Source organism: Melanostigma gelatinosum (genome assembly GCF_949748355.1).
Source record: "Melanostigma gelatinosum genome assembly, chromosome: 22".
Lineage (NCBI taxonomy): Eukaryota > Metazoa > Chordata > Actinopteri > Perciformes > Zoarcidae > Melanostigma > Melanostigma gelatinosum.
Window position 1 is genome coordinate 14,924,728 of NC_136655.1, and position 18,720 is coordinate 14,943,447.

At 42.5% G+C, this 18,720-nt stretch overlaps 1 protein-coding gene across 1 annotated transcript; it reads left to right on the top strand.

Annotated features, from left to right (window-relative positions):
• Window positions 1–1,380: 1,380 nt before the first annotated feature.
• e2f7 (E2F transcription factor 7) lies at window positions 1,381–14,956 on the top strand. Its single transcript, XM_079294789.1, has 13 exons — window positions 1,381–1,521; window positions 2,098–2,193; window positions 2,661–2,969; window positions 3,536–3,695; window positions 3,905–4,144; window positions 4,752–4,907; window positions 5,006–5,149; window positions 5,563–5,745; window positions 6,008–6,092; window positions 7,075–7,378; window positions 8,009–8,177; window positions 12,234–12,562; window positions 13,346–14,956. The coding sequence occupies exons 2-13, from the start codon at window positions 2,107–2,109 to the stop codon at window positions 13,511–13,513; spliced, it is 2,334 nt and encodes a 777-aa protein (XP_079150915.1). The 5' UTR covers window positions 1,381–1,521; window positions 2,098–2,106; the 3' UTR covers window positions 13,514–14,956.
• Window positions 14,957–18,720: the final 3,764 nt, after the last annotated feature.

An 18,720-nucleotide genomic window follows, 5' to 3' on the forward strand; every position in this document is an offset into this window, starting at 1 on the left:
GATTGGGCTTGAAATAAACTTAAATCTAGTGACCTCCTTCATAGGTTGACAACTTTGATGAATTGTGAACAGAGAATTCTTACGGGTGCTGATGATGTGTAGAATTGGGAAACCCTCGATGGGCGTCATAAAGTAACATGCATATTTTTTACAACAACTTAACTTGCAGTGAGAAGGAATCCACTTTAACATTATTGTAGATCAATAGGTGTAGTCATAGTTTGGAACAGTTATCTAGCCCTCTAAATTGTATCACAGATTTATTGTACTTGTGTTGTTTCCCTCCTCCACTGGCTCAGATTTGAATAGCATTTGGCGGCAGATTGTGTGTATTGTGGGCTATTATGTAAGCACTTTGGGGCTGTTCCTCAGACAGCCTCTTTGCATGCAGGGCGGGACCCTGTCCGTTGAAAAAAAAAAAAGTGAGCACTCCCCCTCCACAACTTTTCGCGCTGTGGTCCAGGTGATATTAGCGCCAGTCGTGTCTGTCGTCCCCCGCCTCCCTCCCCGGCCTCCCATCTGTCCGTTTCAACCGCAGAGCTAATTACAGCCAAACAAAAGCCTGAGGGATTAAGTTAAAAGGTACTAAAAGTCGGTTTCTAGGTGCGGGGTTTAACAAGCCTTGTTGGCGCTGGTGTCCCTGTGGGACAGGAAGCAGGGGAGATGCAAAAACTCCCACCTGAAAGTCAAAGACCGTAAATGAAGGAGACGGGTCACTTGTTTCAGAAGATAAATCGGTCTTAAAAGAAACAATCTCGGTCGTCATCAGCGGTATATCATCATATATATGTCATATTGTGTCAACAAATAATTGTACCCTTTGTTTTTCACGTTCTTTAGAATACATTTGTTTTCATTCGTCCAAAAGAAGGTTGTTACTGAAATGACTGAAGTTATGTTCAAATGCTACCTGTTAAATATTATTTAATTTTCTTTGGCGCCTCCCTGTGTCTCCCTTGCTTGCTAATCCTTGCTGAAACAAATAACACTGGAAATCATTTTTACGCCCATTCATTTTGCACTGGAAAGGTGCTAGGTTAAAAAATAAAAACGGTGGTGCACTGTAAAAAGTTACAGAGTGAGACCTCTCCTTTTTTTAAAGTCCCCTCAGGCTTGGACAGAGCGCGCCGGTTGCCCCGCCAACACAACTCTGGAGGCGTGGCCGTTGTCCACGCCCCTTGCTCCAAGTTGCGGCGCGTACCGAGCACAATAACGCTGACTGGCTGGAGATGAATGACGCGTCCATTCATCTGGGCGCTGATTGGCTGAAGTGTGCCAGATGTCGGAGAGCGCCAGAAAACAAGCTTGAGCGGGGGATGCTGGAGTCTCCACGGGACAGTGCTGACTTTCCGCGAATCGGACAGGAATAGAGGACTGGAGGTACAGTCAGAGGACAGCCCGCTTATTTTAAAGAGGGAAATTAGCTGCTATGTTAGTCTGAAGAAAGTACGCAGTGACAAGTCGATAAAACTGGACACAGACCTCCATTGGAACATTTCATTCATTCAGCAGCAGAGAAAGGTGAGAAATGAATTTCCTTCTTCCTGTAACATTGCGTTATGGTATACTGGTCAGCTGAACTAGGAACGCTAGCCAAGTAGCTCATTAAAGCTGAATTAACATTTATGACCAACGTTATAAATATGTCACAGTAATGTAACAGTAAGCATCCCCTTTGACAGGCTCTGCCACACCTAAATGTATGGACTAACACGAGTGAATTGGCCTTCTACCAAGTTGAGAATGTTGGGGCTATCTTACGTTACAACTTCGAAGTAACGTAATTTATGAATGTCATGTAAAAACACATACAGCTCTCAAGTTGATACATATGCGGCAATGCAGTAGGTGTACGTGACGTTAGCAATACGCCACTGTTAAGGAAGGAACTTGAGAGTTAACTTACAGCCGCTAGCTTGCGGGCTAATTAGCTGATGTCCTTTGCGCCAAATTCAGCTGACCACTCGTCTGAGTTTTTAGTAAGTTAACGTTACTACCTGAACTTCACCTAGCTTCACTGTTCACCCCGCTGATACACTAGTCGGGTAATCTATATCTGATTTCTTACATCCATCTTCACTTTTATTTGGACTGCAGTTTTCCCAGATGGAAGTTGAATGTCTCGCACTGAAAGACCTCACAAGTCCCAGGAAAGGTTTCACGGATGACGATGGGGGCCACGGTGAACAAAAGGTAAGGTGGCCTACTGCTTGGTCTTAGGTGTGGTCTGAGCAAGGAAACGGGTTTGATGAGATGCAACTTAGGGAGGACCGCGAAATAAGGCTAATCAGAGACCCATGTTTAGAGTAATGTGGTGGCATCTGGATCAGTGAGATGAGGTTGAAAAAAAAATGGGCTGGGCTTGGGTGGCTTTTGGATTTAAGCAGATAGGTTTCTGTGAGAGAAAGTGGTGAAGTAGTTTGTAGATTAGAGGGGGGACAAAAACGCCAAAGAAGTCAGTGGATTTTCTTGAAAGTACATCATTTCTTATTTTAATAAGGCACCCAAATTCATCAGCAGGTCTCTCTGTCTTAATGTCAACGTCTGATAAAACCCCTGGATGGAGATTTATGTTGACAGCAGCAGGTGAAAGTATAAGCAAATGTTGGAACCCGTAACCAAACATTTGTAACAACAACGCACCATTGTCTCCGCCACAGGAAAACATCTGCTCGGAGAGAAGGTGGTCCACGCCACTGAAATCAGCAGAGCCTCCCATCCCTGTCTTGCTGATGGGCAGAAAGGGGGCCACCCCCGACCTGGCCCACATCACCCCCATCAAACACACAGCCCTGGCCGAGCCCTGGACGCCCACGGCCAATCTCAAGATGCTGATCAGTGCGGCGAGCCCAGACATCCGGGACAGAGAGATGAAAAAGGTGCTGTTTCGACCCATCGAGAACGAGCAGGACAAGCCGGCAAGTCCGGATACTGTGGCGGAGGATATGGAGGTGGAAGACTCTTGTCAGGTATTTGACCTGCTAAAGAGGCTAAGAGCCAAACCATGTTATTGAACATCATGTGGTTTCAAACGATTTCTAAATTCGTCAATACAGCATTTAATACATTCTGTTTAGTTCTTGAAGTCTGAAAAAGTCTTATTCTTTTCTCCCACTGAGGAGAGATCTGTTAGATTGCCAGCCATAACTTCCACTGTCTTAGAAGTCCAGGGAGTAAACACTTACCCCCTTCACTTTACTTACACTAGCAGCTGAAAGCTCAAATACATTTACTCAGTTATGCCGAACAGATAAAGTCATATTGTATGTAAAGTGGCAGCTGCAGCCTAAATCGCTGAGCTTTTGTGTTGCGATTATTTCTTTAAATCGAATGTGCGGAGGTTTTTCCAGCCTTCTCAGGATTTAATTCTTCTCTAAAATATGTTCCGCTGAAGACATGTTACAAAAAAGCTCTGGATTGCGATATGTCACACTCTAACCCTGGAGGACGGCAGTCCCCTTAGCCGGTGTAAAATGAGTGCCCGAATGAAAAATGTTTGTCATTCATCTCTTTATGCGTTTATCCGTCTGTCCAGTTTGAAGCTGTGGATCAAGAAGATGACACCGACAAAAAGCCGAGCAGGAAGCAGAAGAGTCTGGGTCTGCTGTGCCAGAAGTTCCTGGCCCTCTACCCCGACTACCCACCGCCGCACAGCCCCATCTGGATCTCTCTGGATGAGGTGGCGACCAGTCTCGGTAAGTAATGGGGGCAGAGTTTGGACGTGTCCCAGCCATTGTGTTATGAGATTTAGGGACTTCTTTTTCATACAAACGGCTGCATTTGGAACCGTGCAATGCGTTCATTTCATATAAACCCTCAACATTCTGTGAGTTTTTATTCAAACGCAATTATTGTTTCCAAGAACAAGTGGGCCATTTCTCTTCTCTCGCCATTAAATAATCAGGAGTGGAGCGGCGGCGTATCTACGACATCGTCAACGTGCTGGAGTCCCTCATGATCGTGGGTCGGATCGCCAAGAACAGCTACACCTGGTACGGTCGCCTGCGGCTGGAGGCCACGCTGGAGGAGCTGCAGCGGAGGGGTCGGCAGCAGGGCTACCACCTCCAGATGGACCTGGCCACCGAGAGCAGGGGGGCCGGACCGGGGCGCGAGGACGACGGGGCGGACGGAGACACCGGTAACGGTAATGAACCGAGACTTTTAACAGTCATGGGATTCTGCAAAAAAACATTTCCTACCTTTTCCACCAGCTAATTCCCTCATTTTCTTCAACTAGCACCTTACCATTGGCTGCTCTGATGGCTGTTGAAGTTCTACTCACAGGAATAGACCATCAGTTGAATGCAGCACATTTACAATTTTAGGTGTCGATTTCATTTTAGGTGCAGCTTCCTCCGAATTAACACTACAGATCATTTTCTTCAACCCCACGGGAACGAATACAAACCTGGTTTCCATAGCGATCCCTCACACAATACACGCACACCAGCCTCTCATTGAGGCTGTGTGTGTGTGTGTGTGTGTGTGTGTGTGTGTGTGTGTGTGTGTGTGTGTGTGTGTGTGTGTGTGTGTGTGTGTGTGTGTGTGTGTGTGGACTTGGCAGGGTGGCTAGATAATAATAGCACTTACAAATAGTGAGTTAACAAAGGGTACATGGTGTCATAATCGTTAGTCCTTGCTGCGACAGTGACAACATTTTCACAGATGATTACTAAAAGTCATCTGATATAAAGTAGAGACCTGTGACTGCAGTGGTCTCACACACTTGCCTGTTTCCTTGTTATTTGTAGCTGGTGGCAACAGGAAAGACAAATCTCTGCGCATCATGAGCCAGAAGTTCGTCATGCTCTTCCTGGTGTCCAAGACTCAGACGGTTACTCTGGACGCAGCAGCAAAGATCCTCATCGAGGAGAGTCAGGACTCGTCCAGTCACAGCAAGTACAAAAGTAAGAGAGTACAAAAACATATGTCTTGGAATACAAATCACGTCTCTTCTGTTTAAAAATAAATAAATCAAAACTAACCATCATCCCTGTGTGTTCAGCTAAGGTGCGGCGGCTGTACGACATCGCAAATGTGCTGACCAGCCTGGGCCTCATAAAGAAAGTCCATGTCCGTGAGGAGAGAGGCAGGAAGCCGGCCTTCAAGTGGCTCGGCCCCGTTGACTTCAAAAGCTCTGGAAGTGCTGGTAAGAATAAAAGTCTCCCAAGTTAAGATGAAACCTTTACTAACTGGCTCTCCACTGTAACAATTCTATAACAAACATGAACGTAAGCGTTTCAAAGAAGAAAGAGGATCCGTTATATCTTCCGTGGCAAGAGCGCCGCCATGTTGCAGTATTCTAATCTGTTATGTAACGAGGTCGGTTGATGGAGCTGTTGAGTTCAACAGCTATAGAAAGTAGAGACGGTGAGGGATGGAGACTTAAGAACCACAGCACAGAGGGGGAAAAAGGGTGGTCACTGTTGTTATTGCCCCTGGATGTAAAAAAAATAGCTTTACTGTTGCCATGTCACTTCCGCTACCGGCTCAGCATCAGCATATCAAAATCAACGTCACGTGCTGTTCTAACTCAATCTCTATCCCTCTCCCCATCATCAGCTGTAGGAAATACTGTGAACGTGGCAGCCATCACTCTGCCTGAGGCCACGCAGCCGATGTCGGGCCTGGACCTCAGAAGAGCCAAGATGGCGCGCCACGCCTCCTTCAACATCACACCCACTTCCGTGGCCGTACAGCGGCTGGTCAACTCTGCACCCAGCAGTCCACGGCGAGACCATATGGGTAAGAGACACTCATTTGTATGCCTTATTTTAATTTTATTTATTTTAAGTCAATGGTTAGTCGAAGTGTACCCGAGCAACACACTGAACCCCCGGGCGCCTGTCATTGGCAGCCCACTGCTCCCTATATACAGGGGTGGGTCAAATGCAGAGAAAAATTTCCCCCTTAAAGGGATAAAGATAGTATACATTCTATTCTATTTACTACAGTAGAAAGTTTTATATTCTCATCTGATGAATTGTTTTCTTCCCTCGCACCGCAGGTCTGCCAACTCAGCCTGTGGATTATTCCAGAAAGACAATAAGCAACAGCGCGGTGTGTCGACTGCAGTTCGGAAACGGCCCTGAGTGAGTTAATGCCAGCACACGCAGATACCCAACCCGCTCTGTGAACTCCCTTGCATGCTCTCGGTTTAGATTTATCTGCAGTCTACCAACACAGATTTACTGCCAAACAGTTTACTGCGCACAGTCACTCTTTGCTAGCCTTTGCCGGGACAGTCTGTATCAGATTTACTGTAGAGAATCCACATCAGCTGCCTGGAACAAGGCAAGGCAAGGCAAGGCAAGTTTATTTGTATAGCACATTTCAACAACAAGGTAATTCAAAGTGCTTCACATAAAACCATTAAAAGCATCAAAACATAAGGCAAAAGAAAAGGAGATTTAAAAACAATTAAAGAAACAGTGTAAGAAATAAAATTCAGTCGTAAAAAGTAAAGGAGATTTAAAACATACATTGAAACAATAATTGATGTCTCCCTGAGACATTACGCTGCACGCAATCAACCATACACTGCCGCAATTCTGCAATTACTCGCACACAAACCACGTCTGGAAAAGATCTCTGCCGATCTGCGTTTTATACAAGGACAACAAGGACAAATGTTGGAAGGTAAAGGCAATATTATAAACGGCTCATCTCAAAATGAAGTCCCCACTCACTGAAGGAGACTCCAGGATATTTCATACTCACTGCCAGCATTTGCATTGGCTGATGCATTTGTAGCTCCGGGCTACATGTAACATGCCACTGTGGATAGTTTTCATCTCCTGTGAATGTGTGCTTTGGCTGCGTAGATAGAGTCCACAGTACTTCATGTTGTTTCTATGGTTGGCCTGCTCGTGGCCCAACCACAGCTGCCTCAACACTGTGGCTGCTAAGTGTTTTTTGGAGGGAGAGAAATAGTAGGACATAGAAGTGTGTGTGTTGAAAAAAAGGAATATTCGTGGCGTAAAAGCGAGAGCCATTACTGGCTCAAAGCCCGAGGAGCCGACTCAAGCTTGAATTCTAATCATTTCTTGCTTCTGTCTTTGTTTTTCTCTGCAGTAACCGTCCTGCCAGCAGCAGCCCGCTGGCTGCGTCCTCCACCCGTCCCGCCCCGCGCGCACCACCCGTCCACCCGGAGCACATCTTCGCCACTTCCTCCTCCCCCCACTGCTTGGCCTACCTGCCCAGCCTGTCCCAGCCCTCGGTGGTCATGCTGTACCGGGCGCCGGACAAGCCTGACTGGGCACCCGACGGTCCGAGGTCGCCCGGGGCGGAGTCTGTGGAAGGGAGGAAGAGGAGGAGGGAAGAGGACGGGACGGTGGCGAAAAAGAAAGGGACGTCCGGGTCAGACGGATGCGATGAGGTGAGGCGCTTTGGGCCTGAAAATGAAAAGTGATCTGTGTTTCATATCCGTCACGGCTGTTCTCGTCTCGGTTGAGCTTGACTGGGAACAGCATAATTACTTTTGGTTCAGTGCAGTACTATGATGTTTCTTTATTTCTGTGCAGTTTTGCAGCTAGTAATTCTGGATCGCAGACCGTTAAATTGAAAATATGAAATACTACACGCTCGCTGATGGGGATAAGTCATTCCTGGTGTAATTTAATACTTATATTAGTAATGTATAGGATATTATGATTGGAAAACCCTCGTCATTAATCAGGTTACACAATCTTAGTAATTGGGAAAAGTCCCAGAAAAGGTTACGAGAGTGGACTAAAAGCACTGCACTTTTGCAATGACTTGGCAGAAGGTAATTCTAATGTTGGAAGAGGAGAGTGTTAATCACGGCAGTGGTTTATATTTGCCGGGTCATAAATTGTTACACTTTATCACATAAAATATTCCTTTAAGATGGATTGTAGACTTCATCTAGCTTGAGGAATAGTGCCATGCGTCTCGGCCACATGGATACAGCTCTAGATGGATGGTCCCAGGATTTTAAATCAGCTGATCCAGGTTGATTTATCCACACTGTTTGTTCTCCTTCCAGGTGAGAGATGACCCTAGCAGGGAAGCAGCAGCGGGCTCGCCCACGGGTCACCCCAGGACTTCCCCCAGTCGCCCAGCAGGCCTCGTCAGAGAGCATAGGCTCGATGAGAGTCCAGGCAGCAGTGAGCCCGCCCAACCATCGCACTACCTCTATGTACCCAACAATGCAGGTAATTCACACGACAAAACCCAGGTCACGCAGAGAAGTACACTATACTACTACCTCCTATAGAAGTACACTATACTACTACCTCATATAGAAGTACACTATACTACTACCTCATATAGAAGTACACTATACTACTACCTCATATAGAAGTACACTATACTACTACCTCATGCAGAAGTACACTATACTACTACCTCATATAGAAGTACACTATACTACTACCTCATATAGAAGTACACTATACTACTACCTCATATAGAAGTACACTATACTACTACCTCATATAGAAGTACACTATACTACTACCTCATATAGAAGTACACTATACTACTACCTCATATAGAAGTACACTATACTACTACCTCATGCAGAAGTACACTATACTACTACCTCATATAGAAGTACACAATACTACTACCTCATATAGAAGTACACTATACTACTACCTCATATAGAAGTACACTATACTACTACCTCATATAGAAGTACACTATACTACTACCTCATATAGAAGTACACTATACTACTACCTCATATAGAAGTACACTATACTACTACCTCATGCAGAAGTACACTATACTACTACCTCATATAGAAGTACACAATACTACTACCTCATATAGAAGTACACTATACTACTACCTCATATAGAAGTACACTATACTACTACCTCATAGAAGTACACTATACTACTACCTCATATAGAAGTACACTATACTACTACCTCATAGAAGTACACTATACTACTACCTCATAGAAGTACACTATACTACTACCTCATATAGAAGTACACTACTACTACCTCATATAGAAGTACACTATACTACTACCTCATAGAAGTACACTATACTACTACCTCATATAGAAGTACACTATACTACTACCTCATATAGAAGTACACTATACTACTACCTCATATAGAAGTACACTATACTACTACCTCATAGAAGTACACTATACTACTACCTCATATAGAAGTACACTATACTACTACCTCATAGAAGTACACTATACTACTACCTCATATAGAAGTACACTATACTACTACCTCATATAGAAGTACACTATACTACTACCTCATATAGAAGTACACTATACTACTACCTCATAGAAGTACACTATACTACTACCTCATATAGAAGTACACTATACTACTACCTCATATAGAAGTACACTATACTACTACCTCATATAGAAGTACACTATACTACTACCTCATATAGAAGTACACTATACTACTACCTCATATAGAAGTACACTATACTACTACCTCATATAGAAGTACACTATACTACTACCTCATATAGAAGTACACTATACTACTACCTCATAGAAGTACACTATACTACTACCTCATATAGAAGTACACTATACTACTACCTCATAGAAGTACACTATACTACTACCTCATATAGAAGTACACTATACTACTACCTCATATAGAAGTACACTATACTACTACCTCATATAGAAGTACACTATACTACTACCTCATAGAAGTACACTATACTACTACCTCATATAGAAGTACACTATACTACTACCTCATATAGAAGTACACTATACTACTACCTCATGTAGAAGTACACTATACTACTACCTCATATAGAAGTACACTATACTACTACCTCATATAGAAGTACACTATACTACTACCTCATATAGAAGTACACTATACTACTACCTCATATAGAAGTACACTATACTACTACCTCATATAGAAGTACACTACTACTACCTCATATAGAAGTACACTATACTACTACCTCATATAGAAGTACACTATACTACTACCTCATAGAAGTACACTATACTACTACCTCATATAGAAGTACACTATACTACTACCTCATATAGAAGTACACTATACTACTACCTCATATAGAAGTACACTATACTACTACCTCATATAGAAGTACACTATACTACTACCTCATATAGAAGTACACTATACTACTACCTCATATAGAAGTACACTATACTACTACCTCATATAGAAGTACACTATACTACTACCTCATATAGAAGTACACTATACTACTACCTCATATAGAAGTACACTATACTACTACCTCATAGAAGTACACTATACTACTACCTCATATAGAAGTACACTATACTACTACCTCATAGAAGTACACTATACTACTACCTCATATAGAAGTACACTATACTACTACCTCATATAGAAGTACACTATACTACTACCTCATATAGAAGTACACTATACTACTACCTCATATAGAAGTACACTATACTACTACCTCATAGAAGTACACTATACTACTACCTCATATAGAAGTACACTATACTACTACCTCATATAGAAGTACACTATACTACTACCTCATATAGAAGTACACTATACTACTACCTCATATAGAAGTACACTATACTACTACCTCATATAGAAGTACACTATACTACTACCTCATAGAAGTACACTATACTACTACCTCATATAGAAGTACACTATACTACTACCTCATAGAAGTACACTATACTACTACCTCATATAGAAGTACACTATACTACTACCTCATATAGAAGTACACTATACTACTACCTCATATAGAAGTACACTATACTACTACCTCATAGAAGTACACTATACTACTACCTCATATAGAAGTACACTATACTACTACCTCATATAGAAGTACACTATACTACTACCTCATATAGAAGTACACTATACTACTACCTCATATAGAAGTACACTATACTACTACCTCATGTAGAAGTACACTATACTACTACCTCATATAGAAGTACACTATACTACTACCTCATATAGAAGTACACTATACTACTACCTCATATAGAAGTACACTATACTACTACCTCATATAGAAGTACACTATACTACTACCTCATATAGAAGTACACTATACTACTACCTCATATAGAAGTACACTATACTACTACCTCATATAGAAGTACACTATACTACTACCTCATAGAAGTACACTATACTACTACCTCATATAGAAGTACACTATACTACTACCTCATATAGAAGTACACTATACTACTACCTCATATAGAAGTACACTATACTACTACCTCATATAGAAGTACACTATACTACTACCTCATATAGAAGTACACTATACTACTACCTCATATAGAAGTACACTATACTACTACCTCATATAGAAGTACACTATACTACTACCTCATATAGAAGTACACTATACTACTACCTCATAGAAGTACACTATACTACTACCTCATATAGAAGTACACTATACTACTACCTCATATAGAAGTACACTATACTACTACCTCATATAGAAGTACACTATACTACTACCTCATATAGAAGTACACTATACTACTACCTCATATAGAAGTACACTATACTACTACCTCATATAGAAGTACACTATACTACTACCTCATATAGAAGTACACTATACTACTACCTCATATAGAAGTACACTATACTACTACCTCATATAGAAGTACACTATACTACTAAACCATACTCTATGTAGAATGTGTATGTGAATGACATCAGCTGACGGGAAGTAAACATGACACACGCTATGTAGAGAGCGCTTTAGAAGCACGTCTTTGGGAACAGATGCAGCTTCCATGTTATGAAATGTATGACTCCACAGAGCTCACACATACACTGACAGTACATGTACGAATCCTGTCTGCACAAATGAAATAAAAATGACTCAAGACTGGGATTTGTTCTCAGTTGTTTGGCTACAAAAGACATAAAACGAATCAATGATTACGTTAAAATTGTGAAGTAATTTGTCAACAAAGAGATGGTTTATTACAGAGGTAAAGATAAAATACATCTTCAAGTAAAGAGTCACTTAAACGCATGTCGATGAAAACAAAGTAATCACCATATAGGAGTCAAAGAATGACGAGACAGTTTATTAAGACAGTTGTGTAGTTCTGACAGACGGTTGGCTTGATATCTGTCTCCATGTCTCTGTACAGGTTAGGAGACTACTTCCTAACACGTTTTTAAATCACCAACAGCGTAGTCCATGAAGTTTAAAATTCTCTTCTCCTGATCCGTCTTTTCCAGGTCTGAACGGCCTCAACTTCCTCCTCTCTGCTGGCCAAACACCAGCCGGTCTAGCACTTCCCCGCGGCGGCGTACCCACCCTGGCGCTGCCCTACGTCCTCGTGCCCTCTGCCGCCCTCTCCCACTACCCCCTGGTGGCCAGCGGCATGTCGCCCGCCCACTTTATGGTGGGGGCGACGCCGTATGGCCTGGCGGCGGAGATCGGTGGGTCGCCGGCTCCATCGCCGTCCACTCCGGAACAGAGCGGTCTGTACGGCTCAGCAGCCGGAGCTCCACATTCCCCCTCGGGACTGCATCAGACTGTCAGCATCCACACACCAGAACCACTGGTAAGACACACACACACACACAGATATCTGCTCTAAAAAACACTTTAACTCCAACATCAATTACCTCCATGATACATGACCTTTCTGGTACCGGGCGCTTGCAAAATACCACAACACAGCTTGACACCAGAGCAAGTGCGGCAGCTTGTTTTGTGGAGGGCCTCCCCTCATTTACTCATTCAGACGCTCTCATTTAGCGCTTTCAAGTGGATTAATCTCCAAGTTGTTCAATGTTCTTGTCCGAAGCCCAACATAGTCTGTCGGCACCGCTCTTCTCAAACAGCGGGTTTAAGACGACCTGCCGCTGGATGGCTCATTAGTGCAACGTTAGAAACTACGCGAGGAGTCGATGGCCATGTAGTCATGAGGCATAAATCAGGGGAGTACTCCCCCCCCCCCCCTTTCATTTTTAATATGGCCAGTTTGACTACAGAAAACAAAATCACTGGAACCATTGGTTAATATTTGCTGCTTTTTATTGTACTCTGTGATAGTAAATTCAATAGCTCTTTGTTGGTCCACCAGAAACAAGCAGTTTGAATATGCTGACTCGGGCTTTGGATTTGACTATTAAATCAATAATTACCTTTGTAATACTTGCTCATGAGTAAACACATTTAACATGAAAAAATGAAGACCCTTTGCAAGTTACGAGTGCCTTTTACACACTAGTGGCAGTTTATTGTTATCTGAGAGGCACCTCCATAGAAAGGAGTGCATGGAAATAATGCAGGACTCCGTCTAAATGTTCTCCGGTCTCACATCGCCTCTCTACCTTCACAGACTCCACACACTCCGAAGGAAACCGCTCCGTCTGCCTCTAGGGCTTTCTTCCAGACCCCGGGTACACTGGGAAGTGTAGTCAGCGCTGCGCCGGCTGCCCGAAAAAGAGGCTCGGCACAGAGGAGACTGGACGTCGGCCACCCGCCAACCAACCAGTTGGACATGTGAGGAGCTGGAGGGCTTGGCTAACATGCTGTTTTAACACTCAGGTGTTTGTCCTGAAAGTGAAAAAAAATGGTTTTAAACCCACTGGTGCTTTGTTATAAACTGCATGAATATAAACTGAAGCAAAACACTGTCAGCGGACAACTCAAATGGAGTCTTTCCTAAGATACAAAACAATCCGATATCTGACATTTTGCTCATGACTGTCAGTTTTTAACCAAACTCTTCCATTATTGGTCCTCATGTCAACAGTCCGAATGTGCCTCATCACACAAGATTTCACAAGTGAAGCAGTATTGCCAGTGTCACAGTGCCCTCCTGTGGTGGGAGTCGGCCACTGCTGTATTTAATATTTCAGCCTTAATTCCCCCTCCCAGACGTGATCACGCTACCTAATTCCCCCATACCTTGTGTATCATAGGCCAATTGCTTTTATATTTTAGCTAATATATGTTGATTACAGGGACTGTAATGGAACATGAACTGTGTTTTTAGCACTAAGCATCTGACAGAATGTCTGTCTAATTTTGAAGTGATTGTTCTTAAGTCGGCCCCTTCAGTTTTTGTTTCATTATCACGGTACAATAGAACTTCTATTCGCTGCAGATCACCTGTTTTTTTTTGTTTTTACATGGACAGCAGCAGACAATCCCCTCTTGGCTCATTTCAGACATTACTGTGAGGGGAGAAATCACTAAAGCCTTAAATGTTTACAGTCAGACAATAATCTCCAGGAACAGTTCTTGGCCTAGCGGGTGCATTCATCTGCCCATCAGGAAGACACATTTTACTGGTGCTGTGTATGTTTTCACCGAGTGTCTGCAACCGAGTACTTAGATGTTAAACACCAAACCCTTTACTGACGACTGAGGGACAATGTGACGATGCTCTCAGGGACTTGAATACTTGGGACTTTATCAGAGTACTGTAAAGATCTTTTTTTTAATCCTTAATTTATCCAGGGAAAGCAGGCTGAGTTTAGTGTCGTTCGTACAGTCCCGACACATTAGGGAGACCTTCCAGTATGACCACAACCTGCTGTTGGCTGCTGATGTCGGGGGGGTTAAGTGCTTTACTTAAAGGCACCTTGGCTGAGATAAGAGAGTTGTTGCCTGATTACAGATTCTGAAGTTGTGCAGGGGATTCGTATCAACAGCCCTCTAACTTGCCTCCAGACGACCCAGCCAAAATATCGGTGCTTTGTACGGGAATCAGATTGAGGAGAGCGTAGCGCTGTCACACCAAAGGGTGCGCAGATAATCCACTCTGACCTGCCGACGTGTATTCATTAATGTACAATCTTGTGTGTATTTCTGTATATTCTATTCACATTGTCATTTATGCAGAATGTTATATGCTGCTTTCCTGTGTTTGAAAATAATGATTTTTGCACTGCTAGTGTTGGTAGTGTCTGCTGATCCAACTTGTTACAACACCTGGAGCTGTTCCTTCACTGTAGCTCTGCTCTCATGAGCTAAACTGGCTCTGTATGACTTCCACAAACTTTCATTAAAAAAGTATGACTCCGACCAGCTTTGTCATGTGTGCGAGTTTGTGACTGTATTTTCAGAATTTTTTTTCAGCAATTATCGTACTCTGTTTTATTCTACAATGGGAGAAAAGAAATCCCCTGAATGGCAAGCCATGGTGACAGATTTACAGATGCCCCCAATAACTCAGGGTCCAAGTTATAATGGCCCGGGAGATGAGGGCTAGCCATGCTAAAGCGGTCAGATGACACTTCATCTGTAACACAATTCCTGTCGCTGCAAACTGTGGTGTTCAAGTGGAGCTGATGGTCTGTGTGAAGCCACTGTTATAATCTGCATTATTACAAGAAATGATTCACTCCTCAAATGTCAGTGCGAAAAAGCAGAAAGGTGGTTCAATTTCAAATTTACCATGCAGTAAAACCACGTCGGTTCGCTTAGGTTAAGTTGTTTATAATAAATACATATTCCGTTGGGGAGAAACACATTCAACACATCAATTGTGATCTGTGGGTCAGATCGGGCTGATTGAGTCAAAGTTAGAAACACACACGCCATCTGTGCGAGGACATAAACATCTAATCTAAGCTTTTATATCAGCACTTAAAGTGAGCCGAGGGAGCTGCCAATAGATGTGTTTGGCGCCTGCCAGGCATTTATGACACCAAACCTCAGCAGATGGGACAATTAACTTCATATAGACGGATGCTTTAGCCAAGTATCTGCTGTGGCCAGAAACACTACAATGAAGACACACTACACTTTCAAATATACACGAGTAGCTAGTAGTATTCTTACCACCATGATACTATTGTTTCTACTACTGTAACAAGTTAAACTATGATTCATACTACTACAATATTTACTGTTACTACTGCATAATGCTAACTTACAACCTTTCACTCCTGCTGCCTGTTCTACTAGTGCTCCAACTACCACAAACGAATGCTAGTTCAACATGACTGCTAGTACACCACTAACTGCAGCTAGTTCTACTACTACTACACCAGCAACTACTGCTAGTTCTACTATTACCACTACTACACCATGAACTACTGCAAGTTTGACTACTACTATAGACCACTAACTACTGCTAGTTCTACTACTAAGCCACTAACTATTGCTAGTTCAACTACGATAGTTCACCACTATATTGCTAGTTCTACCAATACGCTACTAATTACTGCTAGTTCTAGGAATATAGTAAACCACTAACTGTTGCTTGATCTACAATTACCACCACTAAGCCAATTATTGCTAGTTCAACTTCTACGAATACGCCATTAAGTGTTGCTAGTTATTCTACGGTTACTTCTACACCATTACTAGTTCTACTACCACTGCGGTTACCATTGAAACAACTACCACTGTTGTTTTAGTCAATTGACTTTTGTAAATAAATATATGTTATTGGTGACAACAAACAACATGTCAAATGAACGACAACCTACATATTATAAGGGATTATATCATTGAGAATTGGCTAAAATGAAATGAAAACATGTCATCAAATATAAAGCCTGACACTATCTTATTCTTAATTATTCAGAGAACATATTTATTAGAATCATTTATTTTTAAATCATAAGAAAATTGATAAATAGCTTTTATTCTTAGGTTTACAGATCGCAGTAAAAGTGAAATATTTGTACTTTTATCATGCACTTGAGTCAAAACTTTACTTTTAGCAATTTGTTAAATATGTTCCCAGGTCATACCTGGATCCTGTTATTGTAAAATGTTTGTGCAGTTGGTCCATTGACCACATTCTTAAAATCCTACGGGAACTTTCTGGTCCTAAATCCCATTTTTGCCCAGTCTCTATCTTTATTGTGGAGTCATGAACACTGACCCTAGCTGCAGCTTGAGAGGCCTGTTCTCTTTAAAGTATATGCATGGCTCTGCTGAGACTTCCTCCAGTTCCCCTGCATATCCTTGGAGAACTCCTGGGTAGATTTCTTACTGTTCAGAGAGTTCTCCTTTTGCTCAGAACTTCTCTCCCAGTGATTCTGTGCGGTCTCCGGCTTTGTAACACTTTCTAAACCAAGATACAACATACTCTTTTTTTCATTGCAAACTCCTTTGGTTAGGGGCATACTTTGACTGTAAGGGATGTGTGGTGACTGCTTCACTGTGGGGTAATGGTTCAACACTAGCGACGTTCACATTCAGCAGTGCTGGCTGCTCAATCTGCTGCATGTAATTAACAATCACATTAGGCTAATGTGCCGACCGAGAAAAACGTTTTCACGTGAGTGATGTGGGTCTCGCATAACTTTATTGCTTAAATAAATGAGATAGAAAAATTCCCATTGTCAATATATCCAATTCTATTCATTGTGAAAATGCTTTTCACAGCCCTGCGGTGTCTGCGGTGTCTAGTAGCTGCACATATGGTTTCATTTAATGGCCGACAATCACCATCTCATATGTATTTTACAGCTATTGTCTATAGTCACAACTGTCCTCGTCATCATCCATTTTACATAGAATAATGCTGAAATGAACAGTCGTCAGTCTGCGGATAAACACGGAGCTGATTGAGTATTCCTCCATCAAGCGCGCTATTGTTCTGGTCATTTCCAAACTCACAGCATCATGGCAGAAAGATGAAGCTGAGGTTTGTTGGGCGACAGCGCAGGGTGCTGTCTGTTCTGCCTCTGCAAACCACTCACTGCAGATGATATTCTAACAGCAGGAGACTTGGATCAGCTGCACATGCTGGTTTAACTGAGGATCAGATTCACTGCGTCTCTGTTTACATTAAAGTCTTTTATTAAGCACAACCCATAGCCCAGCCCTCCTTAAAAGGAGTTCATTTTATGATTGAACATTTTAATTCAAGTGAATCTGCTCCCATGTAGCTCCACTGTGATGGGACTTAGTGATGCCATGACAAAGGTCATGAGGCTAAAGGTCATAACCAGGAGAGTTGATGCTTTCTCCCACATTGCATGGCACCGTACCAGCGTCGACTTAAAGCTTTCAAAAGTAAAACATGGCTTCTTTCTTTCACCTGTAGTGAACATTTACTTTCTGGTTTTTAACTGTCAAAGTGTTTTGTAATCTCTAATTGTACTCAGTCATCTGGGTCCAATTTAGCATAAAAAGCAGGAGAGAATTGAAAAAGCCCAAAATGCATTTACATATTTGAGAATTGCAGAGAGAGAATAGTTATTACGAGCAGCAGTGCTGCATTGGTCAGAGTTGTATCAATGCAACAGTGTAGTCTGTTTGATATGGTTACAATGTCAAACCCAACCAACGTTTTTGGCTTTTCTTTGTGCTGCAAGCATTTCCTCTGCTTGCCAGGGAAACACATCAACACTCCATCATTTACACTGTGTGTCCAGCAGGGAGCAGGATAACGGCAAAGCTTGGACAGACTTATGCAGCTTATGCAGTTTTTAAGCATTTACAGTATTTCCTATACACAATGCAGCCGAAGAACAGAAAAGTGTAGACACCGTCTACTGTCCACCTCACTTCCTGTAATCCTGACAAGTTATTTTTGGAGCTTTTGGGTTTTAAGGACATGTCCTCTTTACAGTAGGCCAAGAGTAACACACCTTATCTTCATCACAGTTCCCTTATACTTCTTCAATGCCCCACACAGTGTAGATGGGAGAATAGTTCTACACTCCTCACATGTTCTGCCCATATGGATCCTTGGGGGGGGGGGGGGGGGGATCATATAAAATGTGGCTTGTCTGTGTGTTA